Below are 15,537 nucleotides of genomic sequence, written 5' to 3'. Positions count from 1 at the left end.
GCATGGTTTGCAGTGGTTTTGAGATGTGTGGTGTGGGTGGGAGTCACCTTTTTGGGGCAGTCGTGTGTGCTGTGGCCACTCCATCATGCTGCCCCTTGTCTCCCCTCCATTTCATGTGGAGAAGAAGCTGCAGACCAGCGAGAAGCGGCCGACCCCTGTGAAAAATGCCCCGGCTGCCCCTCAGCAGGTGTGTAGGAGTGGTGACCCAGGTCCTTGGACACTGTGGGTACGCACTGATACCCAGCTGTGCCTTCACCCTGGGACCCGCCCCAAGCACTGATGGGCTGCAGGGCTGGGAAAGCCTTTGCAATGGCCCTGCTGGTGCCCATGTGCCAGGGCTGTGAGGGCTGTGGAGCAGCTGGCCTGGAGCTAATGGTGCTCTGCCTCTAGGCTGCCCCTGGCCCTGCTTCCCCTGGCCCCGCGTCCGTGCTGAGCCCATCTGAGGAGGCGCAGCTCCGGCTGGAGAGGATCTTCACCACTTCTGTAATTCCAGAGGTGTTGGTGCTTGCGTGTCACCTTCCCAGGGATGGGGAGGCATGGGCAGCGTGTGGCTGCCCCAGACGTGCCATGTGCTCTGCACACAGTGACTCTACCCCTGCCAACCCCATGGTCCACCTGTGGGTGACACTGGCAGCAGGGAACCGATGACCAGGGCTGTTGGTGGGCTTGGTTTGTCCAGACTAATGTGCTGAGGATGGGGATGGGGAACTGCCTGTATCCCTGTAGGGGCCCAGGCACACCGTGGTGGCTGGGATGGATGATGTCCTGGTGGTGCTGTGTGATCATGGCCATGCTGGGGCCCCGTGGCTTGTCAGGGTGCTGCTTCTGCTCTCTGCCTCTCACCCCCTCTCTTCTTTCTCTCCTCCTTCCTTGCTGCCGTTAGCTGGACCCCGCCGCCTCCGCCTTGGCACCCAGCCAGGTACTGTACCCCCGTCCTCAGGAGCCCTCTGCCTCCACCAGCGACCCCCCGCCATCCTCTGTCTGCCGCTGGGCTGGCGTCTGCGCCCGCGCCTCGTGCTGGAGCGTAAGGCTTTCCCCATCCCACCCTGCTCCGTGGGCTGCCATGGGGCCGGCGGGTGCCGGGGCAGCCGGGGCTGGGTGCCTCTCCCCTCCCCAGTGAGGTCATGCCGGGAAGCCAGACGTGCCAGGAGGGTGCCCTCAGTGGAGGTGGCACAACTGGGGCGGGCAGGGATGTGGAGCAGGGTGTGAAGGGGCAGAGTGCTGCCATAGGCAGGATGCATGGCTCGTGCCGAAGCAGCTGTGGCACGTGGTGCTGGCAGAGCTCAGAGTGGGGTCAGTGGAGTGACCCCCAGCCCCCAGGCTTTGGCAGCACAGCCTCGTGGCCAGTGTCCTTCCCAGCTGTCTGTCCAGCACTGCACTGGACTTGACACCCTGCTGACCACAGTGGTGGCTGTGGCATGAGGGGCACCCGCAGGGTTTGGCACAGCGGTGCTTTGCCCCTGCTCTCTCCCCTTCCCCTCTTTCCGTGCTGTGTGCGGGGCAGGGCTGAGCCCTTCTCGCCTTCACCGCCGTCTCTCGGCCTCGCCAGGGTCCAGCGGACGATGCGCCGGCAGCTCCCCTTGGCCCCGTCCCTGCTGCAGCTCAGGTTTGGCTTTGGAGCTCGTCCTGCTCTCCTTGTGCCAGGGACATCCCCGCTGTGCTGGCCACCAGCCTGGCATTTCCCATGTCAGAGTCCTGTGCCATGTCCTGTATCCCTCCATTATGTGCCTCAGTGTGTCCTGTGTCCCTACAGCATGTCCCTGCAGCATGTCCCATGCCCCCGTAGCATGTCTGGTGTCCCTGCATCCTGACATGTGGCTGGTCTCAGGGCTGTTGTTTGGGAGCTTGGCCCCTCCAGGCTCACCCGAGGTGGCCGTAGTGAATGTGCCTGTGGGTCACTGTGTCTTTATGTCTGCCCCAAGCTGTGGCAGGGTCCTGGTGGTCTCTGCAGCCCTGCGCCCACTGGGGTCCCCAGCGGGCAAACTGGGGACATGTGCTGGGAGGGCTTGTGGCTTGTGGAGGTGGTCTGGCTGTCCAGCACATGGCCCTGTGGCCAGTCAGCTCTGCTCCCTCCAGCCCCAGGGATGAGGGGAGGGGGTGAGGCAGGGCAGAGGGCAGGTGACCACAGCCTCTCCACATCTGCTGTCCCACAGGCCAAGACAGAGGAGCAGATAGCAGCTGAGGAGGCCTGGTACGAGACCGAGAAGGTGTGGCTGGTGCACAGGGATGGCTTCTCCTTGGGTGAGCCAGGGGCACTGCTGGGACACAGCACCCTGTCCTTCCTGTGGCGCAGTGAGCCCCCCTGACCCCACTGTGGTGTCCCTGGGGGCTGCCAGCACACAGCACAGCCCCTCTGAGTGCCCTGTGCCCCTCACAGGCAGCCAGCTGCGGCCGGAGGCGGGCAGCCCCCTGCCCGAGGGCAAAGTGAAGGTGAAACTGGACCACGATGGAGCCGTCCTGGAGGTGGAGGAGGACGATGTGGAGAAGGTAGGGCTGTGGGGCGGGGGCTGGTGGGGCAGATCCCCATTCCCCACCTGACCCGCCCCATCTCAACCTTGCTGCCAGGCAAACCCCCCGTCCTGCGACCGTGTGGAGGACCTCGCCAGCCTCCTCTACCTCAACGAGTCCAGCACGCTGCACACGCTGCGCCAGCGCTACGGCGGCAACCTCCTGCACACCTACGCCGGGCCCACCATGGTCATCATCAACCCGCTGAGCTCCCCCTCCATGTACTCTGAGAAGGTGATGCAGCTGTGGGGGGACGCCAGAGGGGACAAGCAGCTGGAACCACGCAGAGGGAGCGGTGGGGGTGGCAGGCTGCTGACCCTTGCCCGCTTCCCCTCCCTGTCCCCGTCAGGTCATGCACATGTTCAAGGGGTGCCGCAGGGAGGACACGTCCCCGCACATCTACGCGGTGGCGCAGGCCGCGTACCGCAGCATGCTGATGAGCCGCCAGGACCAGGCCATCGTCCTGCTGGGCGCCAGCGGCAGCGGCAAAACCACCAACTGCCAGCACCTGGTCCAGTACCTCGCCACCATCGCCGGCAGCACCGGCAAGGTCTTCTCCGGTGAGTCCCTCTGTGGGTGTGGAGTGCCTTTGTCCTGCCTGCACACGCCCCTTGCTTTGCGGTCACAGCCCCACGCACGCGGCAGCGGCCGGGCACGCGCCGAACGGGCTGTCACTGTGTCACGCCGGTGCCTTTGCCGTGCTCCTGGGGGCTGCTGTGGTGCAAGGGAGCAGCAGCACCTGTCTGGCCAGCTCTGGCCCCCTGCCCACTGCGCAGCCCCTGCACTGCCCCGCTTCTTTTCCCGCAGTGGAGAAGTGGCAGGCTCTCTACACCATCCTGGAGGCTTTTGGCAATAGCAGCACCGGCATGAACGGCAACGCCACCCGCTTCTCCCAGATCATCTCTCTGGACTTCGACCAGGCTGGGCAGGTGGCGTCTGCCTCTGTACAGGTGAGGGGACCAGAGTGGCCCCCCAAGCATGGGAGCTGTCCCATCCTTGCCAGCGTGGCTCCCCATGGTGTGAGAGCCAGTCTGTTCTCACAGGAGTGTTGTCCAGAGAAGCTGTAACTGCCCCATGCCCTGTGGCAGTGTTCAAGGCCAGGTTGGACAGGGCTTGGAGCAACCTGGGATAGGGGAAAGTGTCCTTGCCCATGTCAGGGGGTTTGGAACTTGCTGATCTTTCAGGTCCCTTCCGATCCAAACCATTCCATGAGTCTCCTGGTGTTTCCTACACTGCAAGCTCTGCCGCAGAACCCCAGCCATGCTCGCAGCGCTCAGCAGCCTGGCATCCTGCTCTCATCCTTGTTCACACCCAGATCAGATGGGCTTCCTGTCCTTGCTGAGTTAGTCCCAAAATCAGTCCCAAAATGCTGTTGTGATAACAGCAGTGCCCTTAAAATCCAGGAGATGTACTCCATGCTCTTGTAGTAGCATTCACTGAGGAGAGATGCTCATGGGCTGCTTGGGTGATGCTTGCATTCACGTGGTGCCCTGCAGTGAGAGGGAGAGCCTCACAACTCCGTGGGGAACCCTGGGCAGCAGGGATGATGCTGGGCTGGGTTGGGGTGTCTCAGTGGGAGAGAGGTACTTGGGGACAGTTCCTAACTGTTCCACCTCTGCCAGACACTGCTGCTGGAGAAGCTGCGTGTGGCCCGGCACCCGGCCAACGAGGCCACCTTCAACGTCTTCTACTACCTGCTGGCCTGCTCTGACAGCACCCTGCGGTGAGCTGGGGGGGAGGGCATGGCCTCCATCGTGGGGGGGTCTCTGGGACCTCCCCCATGGGGCCAATCGTGGTGTTTATCCCTGCAGGACTGAGCTTCACTTCAACCACCTGGCAGAGAACAATGTCTTTGGCATCGTGCCTCCCTCCAAGGTTGTTGCCATGGCGGGGCTGTAGGGGAAGATGAGGGTCTCAGGCCCATTTGAGTGCAGGGGGAGGCAGAGCTGGGCTCCCAGACCAATGGCTCCTGTTGTTTTCCACAGCCGGAGGAAAAGCAGAAGGCAAGCCAGCAGTTCAGCAAGCTCCTGACAGCCATGAAGGTGATGGGCATCTCAGGAGATGAGCAGAAAGCCTTCTGGCTCATCCTGGGGGCCATCTACCATCTGGGAGCCGCCGGGGCAACCAAAGGTAACAAGCTGGGAGCCATTAACGAGGGGAGATTTGAGACTGCTGGATGTGAGGGGTTCCAGAGACACCTTGCAAACAGCCTGCAGCGCAGCCAAGCCCTGGGGGAGAGGGTGGGAGGCTGTGTCAGCTGAGGGACAGTGCCCTGCCACCCTGAGTGCTCTGGGGCACCCAGCTTTGTCCCCATGGTTGGGGTGGTCTCATTAACTGGTGGGAATTGAACATGCCCAGACCCTGGGCTGGCCCCTGCCAGCTTGAGGGAGTGGGGGCCTGGGTGGGGCTGAGGCAGCTGAGGGGGTGTCCCCCATTCCCAGTGTAACACCTTTCCCTCCATCCTCCTTGCAGACCCACTGGCAGATGGAGCTGGTAATGGGAGTGGGGAGGGCTCTGCTCTGGGGGGTGCCACGCAATGCAAATTTGGGGGCTGAAATGGGGGCTTGGGATGCTGCTGGTGTGCTGGGACCAACCCTGACCCTGGTTGGGTCCTGGCAGCCCCAAATTTGCCTGCTGCTCGTGAGGAGTCCCAACCCAGTCCTGTCACTACCATTGTGATGTGGGTCAGGGCTGCCCTGGCACACAGCGCTCACCATGGGTGTGAGTCTCCCACAGCACCAGCTTTGCTCTCCATTCCAGGGGGTGGCAAATTTGGTTTTGGGGGCTGCTCTTCTCCCCCTGTGGCTTTCTTTTTCTGCCTGTTGTGCTGGAAGCTCCTGTGGTGCTGTATGCTGGCGGGAGAGCTGGGCATGTCACCCCCAAAATGGGCACCTGGAGCTGGTGGCTGCACCCAGGGGATTTGCAGCCCTGGGGGAAAAGATGATCTAGGGATGAAGAAGGAGAGACCAGAGGGGTCTGGATGCACACTGGGGTGCAGGGCTGGCCTGTGGGGTGTTCTTGGGGTGCAGGGCTGGCCCATGGGGTGCTCTCAGGGCACTAGAGGGCAGCAGGGCCCCGCTGCAGCCACCACAGCGAGATGCTCAGGCAACTCCGGAGCCTCTCCATGGGAAACCTGCTATGGTGGGGGAATCCCAGATCCTGCTGGAGGGGAGCATTGCTGCATCCTGCTGGGTGGGCATCCCACCCCCAGGTCTGCGCTGCTGCTGCTGCTGAAGCCTCCCCTGCACCTCGTGGACGCTGGGAGTGCTCAGAGCTGAGTTGCAGCAGCCCCACAATTTCCTTGGCCCCGGGCTGGATCCAAAAGTGGCTCCCCATGTGCTGGGGCAGAGCCGAGCTGCTCCCCAATGGTGCCCATGGTGCGGGGGGCTCAAAGGGAAGGGACCCCCCACGGTTTGTCGCTGCAGCAGTGCCTGGGGAGGGGGCAGGCGTGGCATGTGCGGTGGCGTGGTGGCAGGAGGGCGTCCCCGTGCCGTCGTGTGCCGTTGTTTCTAACCCGTGTCTCTGTTCGCATGGTGCATGCTGCCCTTTGCAATGCAGACGCCGACGAAGGTAAAGTCCCGTTCTCCGCGCGTGTCTCTGGCTTCCCCCTCCCCTGTGCCACCCTCATCCCGCTTCCGTGTCCCTGTGTGTCACCATTAACCTGCTCCCACCGCCCCCAGCGTCCGTGTCTCTGTGTCTGTCTGGCCGTGGTGTGGCTGTGTCACCCAGCAGGGACATGTCCCCCTGTGGGGTGGCTCAGAGCCTCAGAGGACCGTGGGTAGTGGTGGCCAAGGGTCTGTGCTCCACACCAGTGTGGCTCCAGGCTATTCACCCCTATCTCCTCTTAGACCCCAAACATCTGTGTCTCCTCAAACCCCAAAACATGTGCTCCCACTGTGCCAATCATCCCTAACCTACTCTGTGGGTCCCCAAGATCATCCCAGGCCTGTTTGGAAACGCTCCCCATTTTTAGGGGTGCCCTGCCTGGCCCTGAACCCCCTTCTCCATCCTTCAGCTGGGAGGAAGCAGTTTGCACGGCACGAGTGGGCTCAGAAAGCTGCGTACCTGCTGGGCTGCAGCCTGGAGGAGCTCTCCTCTGCCATCTTCAAGCACCAGCCCAAGGGCACCCTGCAGCGCTCCACCTCCTTCCGTCAGGGCCCCGATGAGTCTCCCCTGGGGGACAGTGGCACAGGTAGGGTGAGGTATGAGGGGGACAGCAGGTAGCCCCAGGGGATGCCAGGGTGGGGACACTCAGGCTTGCTTTGGCAGGTCCCAAGCTGACGGCGCTGGAGTGCCTGGAGGGCATGGCAGCTGGCTTGTACTCCGAGCTCTTCACACTCCTCATCTCCCTTCTCAACAGGTACGTGCTGGGGGGGCCAGCAGGAGAGCAGGGGATGCCTGGCTGCACCCACTGACCCCACTGTGTCCCTTTGTGCTTCCCCCAGGGCGCTGAAGTCGAGCCAGCACTCGGTGTGCTCTGTGACAGTGGTGGACACCCCTGGGGCACAGAACCCCAAGCTGGCGGGGCAAAGCCGGGGGGCCACCTTCGAGGAGCTCTGCCACAACTACGCCCAGGAGCGCCTGCAGCAGCTCTTCCACCAGCGCACCTTTGCCCGTGAGCTGGAGCGATACAAGGAGGTACCAGGGACACCCAGGGCTGCCACTGCCTCCTCCACTCCTGCCCTCCCGTACCCACATGAACTATCTCATGATTTCTTACCCAGTGATCGCTGGACCAGTCCAACCAAAGCAGCTCTGACACGATGCTCAGTGCTGTGCTGGCTGTGGAGCACAGGAGGGCTGGGCTGGGAGGTGGTGATGATGATGACCACCGGCTGTGGGTGGTGATGATGGTGGTCACTGCTTCTTCTCCATCTCAGCACTGACAGCCCATGGGGACCCTTCTGTGTGTCCTGGTCCTCCCTTAGCACTCCACATCACTCTAAACCCCATCAAGACCAACACTGTGATGGGCTCGCACACCCTATCACTGCTACTCTGCAGTGTGGGCGCTCACCTGCCTCTGTTCCTCTGTTCCCCCTCACCAGGAGAACATAGAGCTCGCCCTGGCTGATGCTGAGCCCAGCTCCTCCGGCTCCATAGCTGCTGTGGACCAGTCCTCACACCAGGCACTGGTAAGCACTTTCCAGTCTTCCTTCCAGCCACATCATGGCAGCAGGTGGGCGGCTTTTTGGCACTTCGGTGGTAGAGAGGAAGGAAAGGGGCTGTTGGCCATGAGAGGATGGGTGCAAGTGTGTGTGCAGCCCACATACCTAGTGCATCCTCCAGCATGGTTTTCCCCTCTTCTCCTGGGAGCTGCCTGTGCTATGGGCAAGGGGCCTGGAGACTGTGTGTGATTTCTGGGGTGCTCCAGTCCTCTATGTGCTCTGGTTCCCAGGATGCTCTGGTACCTAGGGTGCTCAGGTTCCTTGTGTCCATGGGTCCCCAAGGTGCTCCAGTCCCTGGGGTGCTCCAGTCCCTGATGGAGGAGGCTGCTGGCACCATCCCTGTGCTGGATTTCAGCCCAGCACTGCATTTCCCACCTCAGTGAGATGTGCTGCCAGAGTGTCCCATATGGACCCTTTCCCTTCTGGGTCTCCACTAGTCAGGAGCCCTCTCACACAGTGTGAGGTTACTTACTCCCTGGGTGGCCCGGGTGCCCTGTGTCACCCCATGTCCCTGCCCTGGGGGACCCTGGGGTGCCGGACCGGCTGCCAGTGTGGTGACCCTGCAGGTCCGGTCTCTGGCCCGCACGGACGAGGCACGGGGGCTGCTGTGGCTTCTGGAGGAGGAGGCTCTGCAGCCGGGCGGCAACGAGGACACCTTGCTGGAGAGGCTCTTCTCTTACTATGGCCCCCAAGAAGGGGGCAAAAAAGGTATGGAGGGGGGCCTGGAACCATGGGGATGTGTCCACTAGAGCAGAAACAACCTCTCTGGTGGAAAGTGTCCCTGCCCATGGTGGGGGGTTGGAATGAGATGATCTTTAGGGTGCCTTCTAACCCAAGCCATTCTGGGATTCTGTGACATGCCCCAGTGAAACAGTGGTCCCCAGGGCTGTGCCCACTGGTTCTGTGTTTCCCTGCAGGGCACAACCCGCTGCTCCCCAGTGACAAGCCCCGACACTTCCTCCTGGGACACAGCTCGGGGACCAACTGGGTGGAGTACGATGCTACGGGATGGCTCAACTACGTCAAGCACAACCCGGCCTCCCAAAACGCCTCTGTCCTGTTGCAGGAATCCCAAAAGTGAGCAGGGTCCTGGGGTGGGAGCATGGCAGGGGGGAGAGGTGACGCTGGGGGGTGACGTGCCCTCCGTGCCCTGCAGGAAGGTGATCAGCAGCCTGTTTGCGGGGCGCGGCGGGTCGGCACTGGTGCTGTCGGGCTCGGTGGCGGGGCTGGAGGGGGGCTCCCAGCTGGCCCTGCGCCGGGCCACCAGCATGCGCAAGACCTTCACCACCGGCGTGGCTGCCGTCAAGAAGAAATCCCTCTGCATCCAGATCAAGCTGCAAGTGGTGAGTGAGGGGGCACCAAGGGGGGTCCCCGCATTTGGCTGGGGCACCGCCGCACGTCACCGCTCACCCTGCTCCGCCACACCCACAGGACGCCCTCATCGACAGCATCAAGAAGTCCAAGCTCCACTTTGTGCACTGCTTCCTGCCCAAGGCGGGGGGCGGCGGGGACCCCCAGGCCGTGCCGTGCCGGCGGGTGAGCGGCAGCGAGCTGGAGCTGCCGGCGGAGCACTGCGAGGCCGGGCTGATGCAGCTGGACGTGCCCCTCCTGCGCGCCCAGCTCCGCGGCTCCCGCCTGCTCGACGCCCTCCGCATGTACCGCCAAGGTGAGCCCTGGCACCAGCACCGGGGGATGGACGACACGGAGGTCCCAGCTGCATCTTCTCACTGGAGAGCCAAAGACCCCCAGGAGTCCCCTCAGCACGTGCCCTTGTTCTGAACTCTGGAGCCTCTCCCCAGGGCGGTCCCGTCCCTTTCCCCCCTCCCCTGCTGGGCTGTTATCTCCACTGGGGACAGGCATGGCCTTAATTGGGTGTCTCCCTTGGTGCCGCTGGTTCCTGGCAGCAATCCCATTGGCATCCAGCCCCTGTCCCACTGTAACGAGAGCCTCTGGGTTGTGCTCAGCAAAGCATTTATCGATACATTGGCTGGCCAGCCACCCGGCTGAGCGTTTATTGCTTGGGGACCAGACCCTTCCTGCCATGATTGGAAATCAATGCCACCTGCACACCTCCTGGATCGATGGCCGTGGCCAGCTGGCCGTGCCGGGGTCAATGTTCCCATCAATACCTCATCGTTAATTAAGATATGGAGGCTCAGTGCTGGAGCCTGATGCAGGAGTTGGCTGTGGCTCAGAGTGGAGCCAGAGCAGGACTTGCACAGGCAACACATGTTGCTACTCTCCCCCCGAGGAGGGATCTGGCCACTTTCTCCTCAGATCCCAGCCAAAACTGCTGGAGGACGCAGCCAAGGAAAACCTCCCAGGGAGGCTGAGGGCATTCCAGCTATGCCTGACCCCATGGGGAGCTTGTGTCACGTGGGGCAACCCCGTCAGCTCACCCAAAACATGAGCCCCAGCATGTCAGGGCACGTGGGGCTGTCCCTGGCCATCCCCTGGGCATCCACACAGCCCCACTCTCCCTTGATTCCCCAGGTTACCCTGACCACATGGTGTTTGCGGAGTTCAGGCGGCGCTTTGATGTCCTGGCCCCACACCTGACCAAAAAGCATGGGCGCAACTACATTGTGGTGGATGAAAAGCGGGTACGTGCCCCATGTCAGAGTCACTGCTATGGTCCAGGGTCCACTGCACCTCAAAGGGCCTGCCCCTGACACCTTTCCCTCCCTGCAGGCAGTGGAGGAGCTCCTGGAATCACTGGACCTGGAGAAGAGCAGCTACCACATGGGCTTGAGCCGGGTATGGTACCCGACACCACCGGGTGTGGGTGTGGGCAGGGCTGTGCGTCATGGCACGGTGGGACAGCAAAAGGGCAGCACTGTTCACTCCCACCCACGGCATTCCTCGTGCCTGGGGAATAAAACCCCACGGTGGGACAGGACAAGTGGCTGCGGAGGGGAGAGACGCATTCCCACCAGCGGGAGGGTGGCACGGTGTGGCCGGAGGGATGCCGGCACCCATCGCTGTCCTGCTCCCCTCCCACAGGTGTTTTTCCGGGCTGGATCGCTGGCCAGGCTGGAGGAGCAGCGGGACACACAGACCAGCAGGAACATCACCCTTTTCCAGGCTGCTTGCAGGGGCTTCCTGGCACGGCAGCACTTCAAGAAGAGAAAGGTTCGTCCCAGCGACTCTCCCCTCCCCGCTCTGCTGCACAATTTCGCCTAAAATGGGCAGTGCAGCCTTTCTGCGCCTCCTGGGCCAGCACCTCCTCCTCCCGCCTCCCCCGGAGCCGTGGGGGGCCAGGGGGAACCGGGGGGCCAGGGGGAACCGGCAGGGAGGCTGCTGGGCATCGCCGCTGAAGGATGAAGCCACGCTTCAGCTCCTACTTTTATCATTAGAGAAGGTGTAAAATAGGCATCTTACAGTGCCTCATCTTCCTGGGATTAGCATTTAGAGGGGCCGGAGAGGATCAAACGGCAGATTTGCTGGTGCAATTAGCCCAAATGCTAACGAAGGGAAGCATGCTGGGGTGTTGGCAGGGGTGCTGAGCACCCACACACCCCGCTTTGCCCTGCTGGTGACCCTGTACTGACCCCATACCCCGTGCTGACCCCGTGCCCTGCACAGATCCAGGATTTGGCCATCCGGTGCGTGCAGAAGAACATCAAGAAGAACAAAGGGGTGAAGGATTGGCCCTGGTGGAAGCTCTTCACCACGGTGCGGCCCCTCATCGAGGTGCAGCTCACTGAGGACCAGATCCGCGGCAAAGACGTGGGTATCCATGCCGGGGGATGCTGGATGGAGCAGGGAGGGCTTGGGGGAGCGTTGGCCCTGGGCAGGGCCCCACAGTGGGGTGGGATGCAGGACACCATGGTGGAGTCACATGCAGAAGCTAATGGTGGGGTGGGATGCAGGAGCCTGCAGTGGGGTGGGAAGCAAAACCCAGGGAAGGGTGGGATGCAGGATCCTGTGGTGGATTAGGATACAGGATCCCGCAGTGGGTTGGGATGTGGGAGCCCATGGTGGGGTGAGATGCAGGACCACGTTTGCCTGCGCCCCGTCAGTGCCAGGCTCGAATTGCTCCCTAATTTGCGAATCAGCATGTCATTAGCATCCCGAGAGCCGGCTGTTGCTTGAGCCCAATTACAAGCGTGGAGAATGGAAATGAAACCGTGCGCCGAGAGGCAAATGTGGGGGCTCCGCTCGCACTGGCAACCAGACACTGGTGCACTCGGCGAGCACGGAGCTGCTGCCTGGCTCAGCTTTCACCCCGACCTGCTGGGGACAGGCACCTGGGTGGGGGCACCTGGGCAGGGGCACCTGTCCCCCCTGCTGCACTCCCAGCCTGGGCTGCGACCAGAGGAAGAGAGAGGATGATGTTAGCAGCCAGGCATTCTTCCACAGCACTGCCTGGTGGTCCCTGGGCATCCTGGTGGGCCCCCTCCCTCCCCACCTGGGCTGGGTGCACCCAAACCCTTCAGCAAGCTGCTGATCTGTGGATTTGCTCCCACCTCCTCTCTCGGGGAACGTGGGTACCCCTCTGCAGCTTTTCTGGGACTGCCTGGCATTTCGACACCATTTATGGGGTTGGAGTCGGCACGACGGCGGAACGGGTTGGGGAAAGTCCCTGCCCAGCCCTTGGCAGGGGAGAGCAGCCCCAGGGAGCCCCCACCCTGCTCATCCTGTGCTGGGGGGGTGCTGGGGAGGGGCAGAGAGCTGCCAGCCTCCTACCCACCAGCCTCTTCCCTGCGCCTGACCCCTCCCTCACCGCCTTCTCTGTTGCAGGAAGAGATCCAGCAGCTGAAGAGCAAACTTGAGAAGGTGGAGAAGGAGCGTAACGAGCTGCGGCTCAACAGCGACCGCCTGGAGAGCAGGGTAGGTCTTTGCTGCTGCTGGGATGGAGTACGGTGCCCTGCCAGCCTGCCCCAGCCCATGGTCCCATTCCCCCTGCCACCCCCAGATCACAGAACTGACGTCGGAGCTGACGGACGAGCGGAACACCGGCGAGTCGGCCTCCCAGCTGCTGGACGCTGAGACGGCCGAGAGGCTGCGGGCTGAGAAGGAGATGAAGGACCTGCAGGTAAATGTGCCCCTCCCCAGCCTCACAGTGTCTCCTGTCCCCCTCAAGTGCTCACCACAGCCACGTCCCCTCCCAGGCCAAGTACGATGCCCTGAAGAAGCAGATGGAGTCGATGGAGATGGAGGTGATGGAGGCTCGGCTCATCCGGGCGGCCGAGCTCAATGGGGAGCTCGACGATGATGACTCAGGTACTGTCCTGCCTCCAGTGCTGGCTGCTGGCACACCCTGCAGTGTCCCCTTCTCCCTGTGCCATCCCCACAGCCCCTTGCTGACCACATTTCCCCACACAGGTGGCGAATGGCGGCTGAAATACGAGCGAGCAGTGCGGGAGATCGACTTCACCAAGAAACGGCTGCAGCAGGAGCTGGAGGACAAGCTGGAGGTGGAGCAGCAGGGCAAGAGGCAGCTGGAGCGCAAGGTGAGTGGGGGTTCAGCTCTGGGGACTCTCTGGTCCCCTCAGCATGGCTAGGACAGCAGGGACATGGTGGCATCCCAGAGCCCTCACTGCCTGCGTGCCTCTGCCCACAGCTGGCGGACCTGCAGGCGGACAGCGAGGAGAGCCAGCGGGCGCTGCAGCAGCTGAAGAAGAAGTGCCAGCGCCTGGCTGCTGAGCTGCAGGACACCAAGCTGCACCTTGAGGGACAGCAGGGACGCAACCATGACCTGGAGAAGAAGCAGCGGAGGTGGGGACTGTGCGCTGGCGGTGGGGGGGACATGGGGGACATGCCTCTGGCGAAGTGGCATTACCATTTTAGCAGGGATTTGGGCACCTCACCAGCTCCTACTTGGCCGAGGCGTCTCCGGCGGGATGGAGCTGCCCGAGTTGGATGTGTTTGTTGTGGAGGAGATCCCCATGCCCTTTTGGGGGGCCCAGAGCTGAGTGATCCCATCCGTGTGGGGTCATGCCCCATGGTGGAGGCTGCTGGTGACCTGTATCTCCACTCGGCACGTGCTGCCATCCCGTCCCCTCTCCCAGCCCCAAAGTTTGCTAACGTTATTAAGCAGCAGGGACGCTTTCATCTCATTATGGTAATGATCGCACACACAAATACAGCGAGAGAATCCAATCTAATTAATTTCAATTTCCGCGGATTGGAGTCTGTGCTAATGCAGCTGTTTATTACCCAGCGCAAGGAAAAATGGGGATTAGCTGACGAGGTGTTTAACGCAGGTCACAAACTCAAGCACAGGGTTGTTTTCCAAGCCCCAAAGGCAGTGATTTTGGAGCAAACCCAGCTGATCCCATCCCAGGGGCACTGGAAGAGATTGCTACGTTGCTGCCTGGCTACAGGCTGTAGCCTGTACAGGCTCCTTCAGCAGGGGCTTGTGTCCCCTCTGGGGGGTCACGTGTCCCTTTTGGGGATGGGACTGGTGCCATGTGATGTGGAACCCCCACACTGGGATGCAGCTGTGGGAGCCAAGGTACCAGAAGAGCCCATCTCTCCTAGAGACCCCTCCATGTCCTGCTTGGCAGGTTTGGTGTCCCCAGCTGTTTTGGAGTAGCCAAGCCCCTGCCATTGGCAGCCACGGTTCTATGGGCACATGCTGGCCCTGGAGAACAGCTGAGGTGCTGCTGGGGTTGGTGCTGCAGGTGCTGCACTCCCCTTTAGCATGGAGTGAAGGCATCAGGAGGAGTGTCTGAGTGACTCTGTGCCACCGTGCCGGCAATTAAAGACTCATCAACAGTGTGTTTCAAACAAGCACTCAGCAGCACACCACCCTCCCCAGTGCTTGCTGCTGAGGGAAGGGGATGCTCAGTGCAGTGCCCCTGGCACAGGGCTGAGGATCAGTGCTGAGTGCTCACCCCACGCTCCCCTTGCAGGTTTGACAGCGAGCTCTCACAGGCGCATGAGGAGGCGCAGCGGGAACGGCTGCAGCGGGAGAAGCTGAGCCGAGAGAAGGATGTGCTGGTGGCCGAGGTCTTTGGCCTCAAGCAGCTGCTGGAGGTGAGTGGCCCCCGGACCCTCCCCAGCCTCCCAATCATGGGTGCCCCGGGCTGACAGTGACCCTGTCTCTCGCAGGACAGGGACTCGGACATCGCAGGGCTGACACAGAAGGCGGAGGCGCTGGAGGCAGAGCTGCAGGACATCTCCTCCCAGGAGTCAAAGGATGAAGCCTCCCTGGCCAAGGTGAAGAAACAGCTGAGGGACCTGGAGGCGAAGGTCAAAGACCAGGAGGAGGAACTGGATGAGCAGGCTGGGACCATCCAGATGCTGGAGCAGGTACAGCGGGGAGGAGCGAGGTTTCTGGGTGGGGTGGTTTCATGCAGGGCTGTTATTACCTGGGCCGGGCTTGCCTGGGAAGAGGAGGCGGTCGCCCTGAGCCCGGCGTCAGGCCAGGCATCGCCGCGGCCAACACGGCTCCTGGCCCTCCGTGCCATGGCCCGGCAGGTCACGATGGGGCGGGCAGCCCAGCTGGCCTCAGACCGGGGGGTTTTGAGGGTGAGTGGTGACTGGAGAGTGGCATGGAGGGGTCCCCACGTCCCCTTCACTCTGACCACATCCCCACCATTTGCAGGCGAAGCTGCGGCTGGAGATGGAGATGGAGCGGCTGCGGCAGACCCACGCCAAGGAGGTGGAGAGCCGTGATGAGGAGGTGGAGGAGATCCGGCAGTCCTGCCAGAAGAAGGTAGGGCTCGGCTGTGGCCCCTCTGCCCAGGAGGGCCTGGGATGCATCCCCATGCCCTGGCCAGGTACTAGGAGCTGCCAGTTGGGCACCGTCATGCAGCACCCGGCTCCCACACAGCGACCACAGCCCGGCTCCACCGGCCCGGCGGGTCCGACCGGTCCTTCTGCTGCCCGGGCCAGCGCACACCGGGCTTTG

The 15,537-nt window shown here is 62.5% G+C and overlaps 1 protein-coding gene across 16 annotated transcripts in view; it reads left to right on the top strand.

Moving 5' to 3' along the window:
- The window catches only part of LOC128817153 (unconventional myosin-XVIIIa-like), a 36,657-nt gene that overhangs the window by 11,966 nt on the left and 9,154 nt on the right, over positions 1–15,537 (top strand). For 3 of the 16 annotated variants that reach the window (XM_053995407.1, XM_053995400.1, XM_053995398.1), the window contains 33 exons: positions 125–187; positions 391–495; positions 884–919; positions 1,550–1,606; positions 2,154–2,241; positions 2,378–2,487; positions 2,566–2,742; positions 2,858–3,068; positions 3,316–3,458; positions 4,131–4,231; positions 4,320–4,383; positions 4,494–4,638; positions 6,067–6,078; positions 6,524–6,700; positions 6,778–6,868; positions 6,954–7,146; positions 7,557–7,643; positions 8,243–8,384; positions 8,594–8,753; positions 8,833–9,019; positions 9,108–9,342; positions 10,170–10,279; positions 10,368–10,433; positions 10,680–10,808; positions 11,262–11,405; positions 12,420–12,509; positions 12,595–12,714; positions 12,791–12,902; positions 13,005–13,132; positions 13,243–13,397; positions 14,537–14,660; positions 14,736–14,936; positions 15,232–15,342. In XM_053995407.1, coding sequence (XP_053851382.1) covers positions 125–187; positions 391–495; positions 884–919; positions 1,550–1,606; positions 2,154–2,241; positions 2,378–2,487; positions 2,566–2,742; positions 2,858–3,068; positions 3,316–3,458; positions 4,131–4,231; positions 4,320–4,383; positions 4,494–4,638; positions 6,067–6,078; positions 6,524–6,700; positions 6,778–6,868; positions 6,954–7,146; positions 7,557–7,643; positions 8,243–8,384; positions 8,594–8,753; positions 8,833–9,019; positions 9,108–9,342; positions 10,170–10,279; positions 10,368–10,433; positions 10,680–10,808; positions 11,262–11,405; positions 12,420–12,509; positions 12,595–12,714; positions 12,791–12,902; positions 13,005–13,132; positions 13,243–13,397; positions 14,537–14,660; positions 14,736–14,936; positions 15,232–15,342 — 4,074 coding nt within the window. Of the gene's footprint in view, positions 1–124; positions 188–390; positions 496–883; positions 1,025–1,549; positions 1,607–2,153; positions 2,242–2,377; positions 2,488–2,565; positions 2,743–2,857; positions 3,069–3,315; positions 3,459–4,130; positions 4,232–4,319; positions 4,384–4,493; positions 4,639–6,066; positions 6,079–6,523; positions 6,701–6,777; positions 6,869–6,953; positions 7,147–7,556; positions 7,644–8,242; positions 8,385–8,593; positions 8,754–8,832; positions 9,020–9,107; positions 9,343–10,169; positions 10,280–10,367; positions 10,434–10,679; positions 10,809–11,261; positions 11,406–12,419; positions 12,510–12,594; positions 12,715–12,790; positions 12,903–13,004; positions 13,133–13,242; positions 13,398–14,536; positions 14,661–14,735; positions 14,937–15,231; positions 15,343–15,537 lie in introns of all 16 variants that reach the window. The other 13 variants (XM_053995408.1, XM_053995403.1, XM_053995410.1 and 10 more) reach the window with 9 other exon arrangements.

This window comes from Vidua macroura, chromosome 20 (assembly GCF_024509145.1).
Source record: "Vidua macroura isolate BioBank_ID:100142 chromosome 20, ASM2450914v1, whole genome shotgun sequence".
Classification (NCBI taxonomy): Eukaryota; Metazoa; Chordata; class Aves; order Passeriformes; family Viduidae; genus Vidua; species Vidua macroura.
This window is presented reverse-complemented; position numbering and strand designations above follow the sequence as displayed.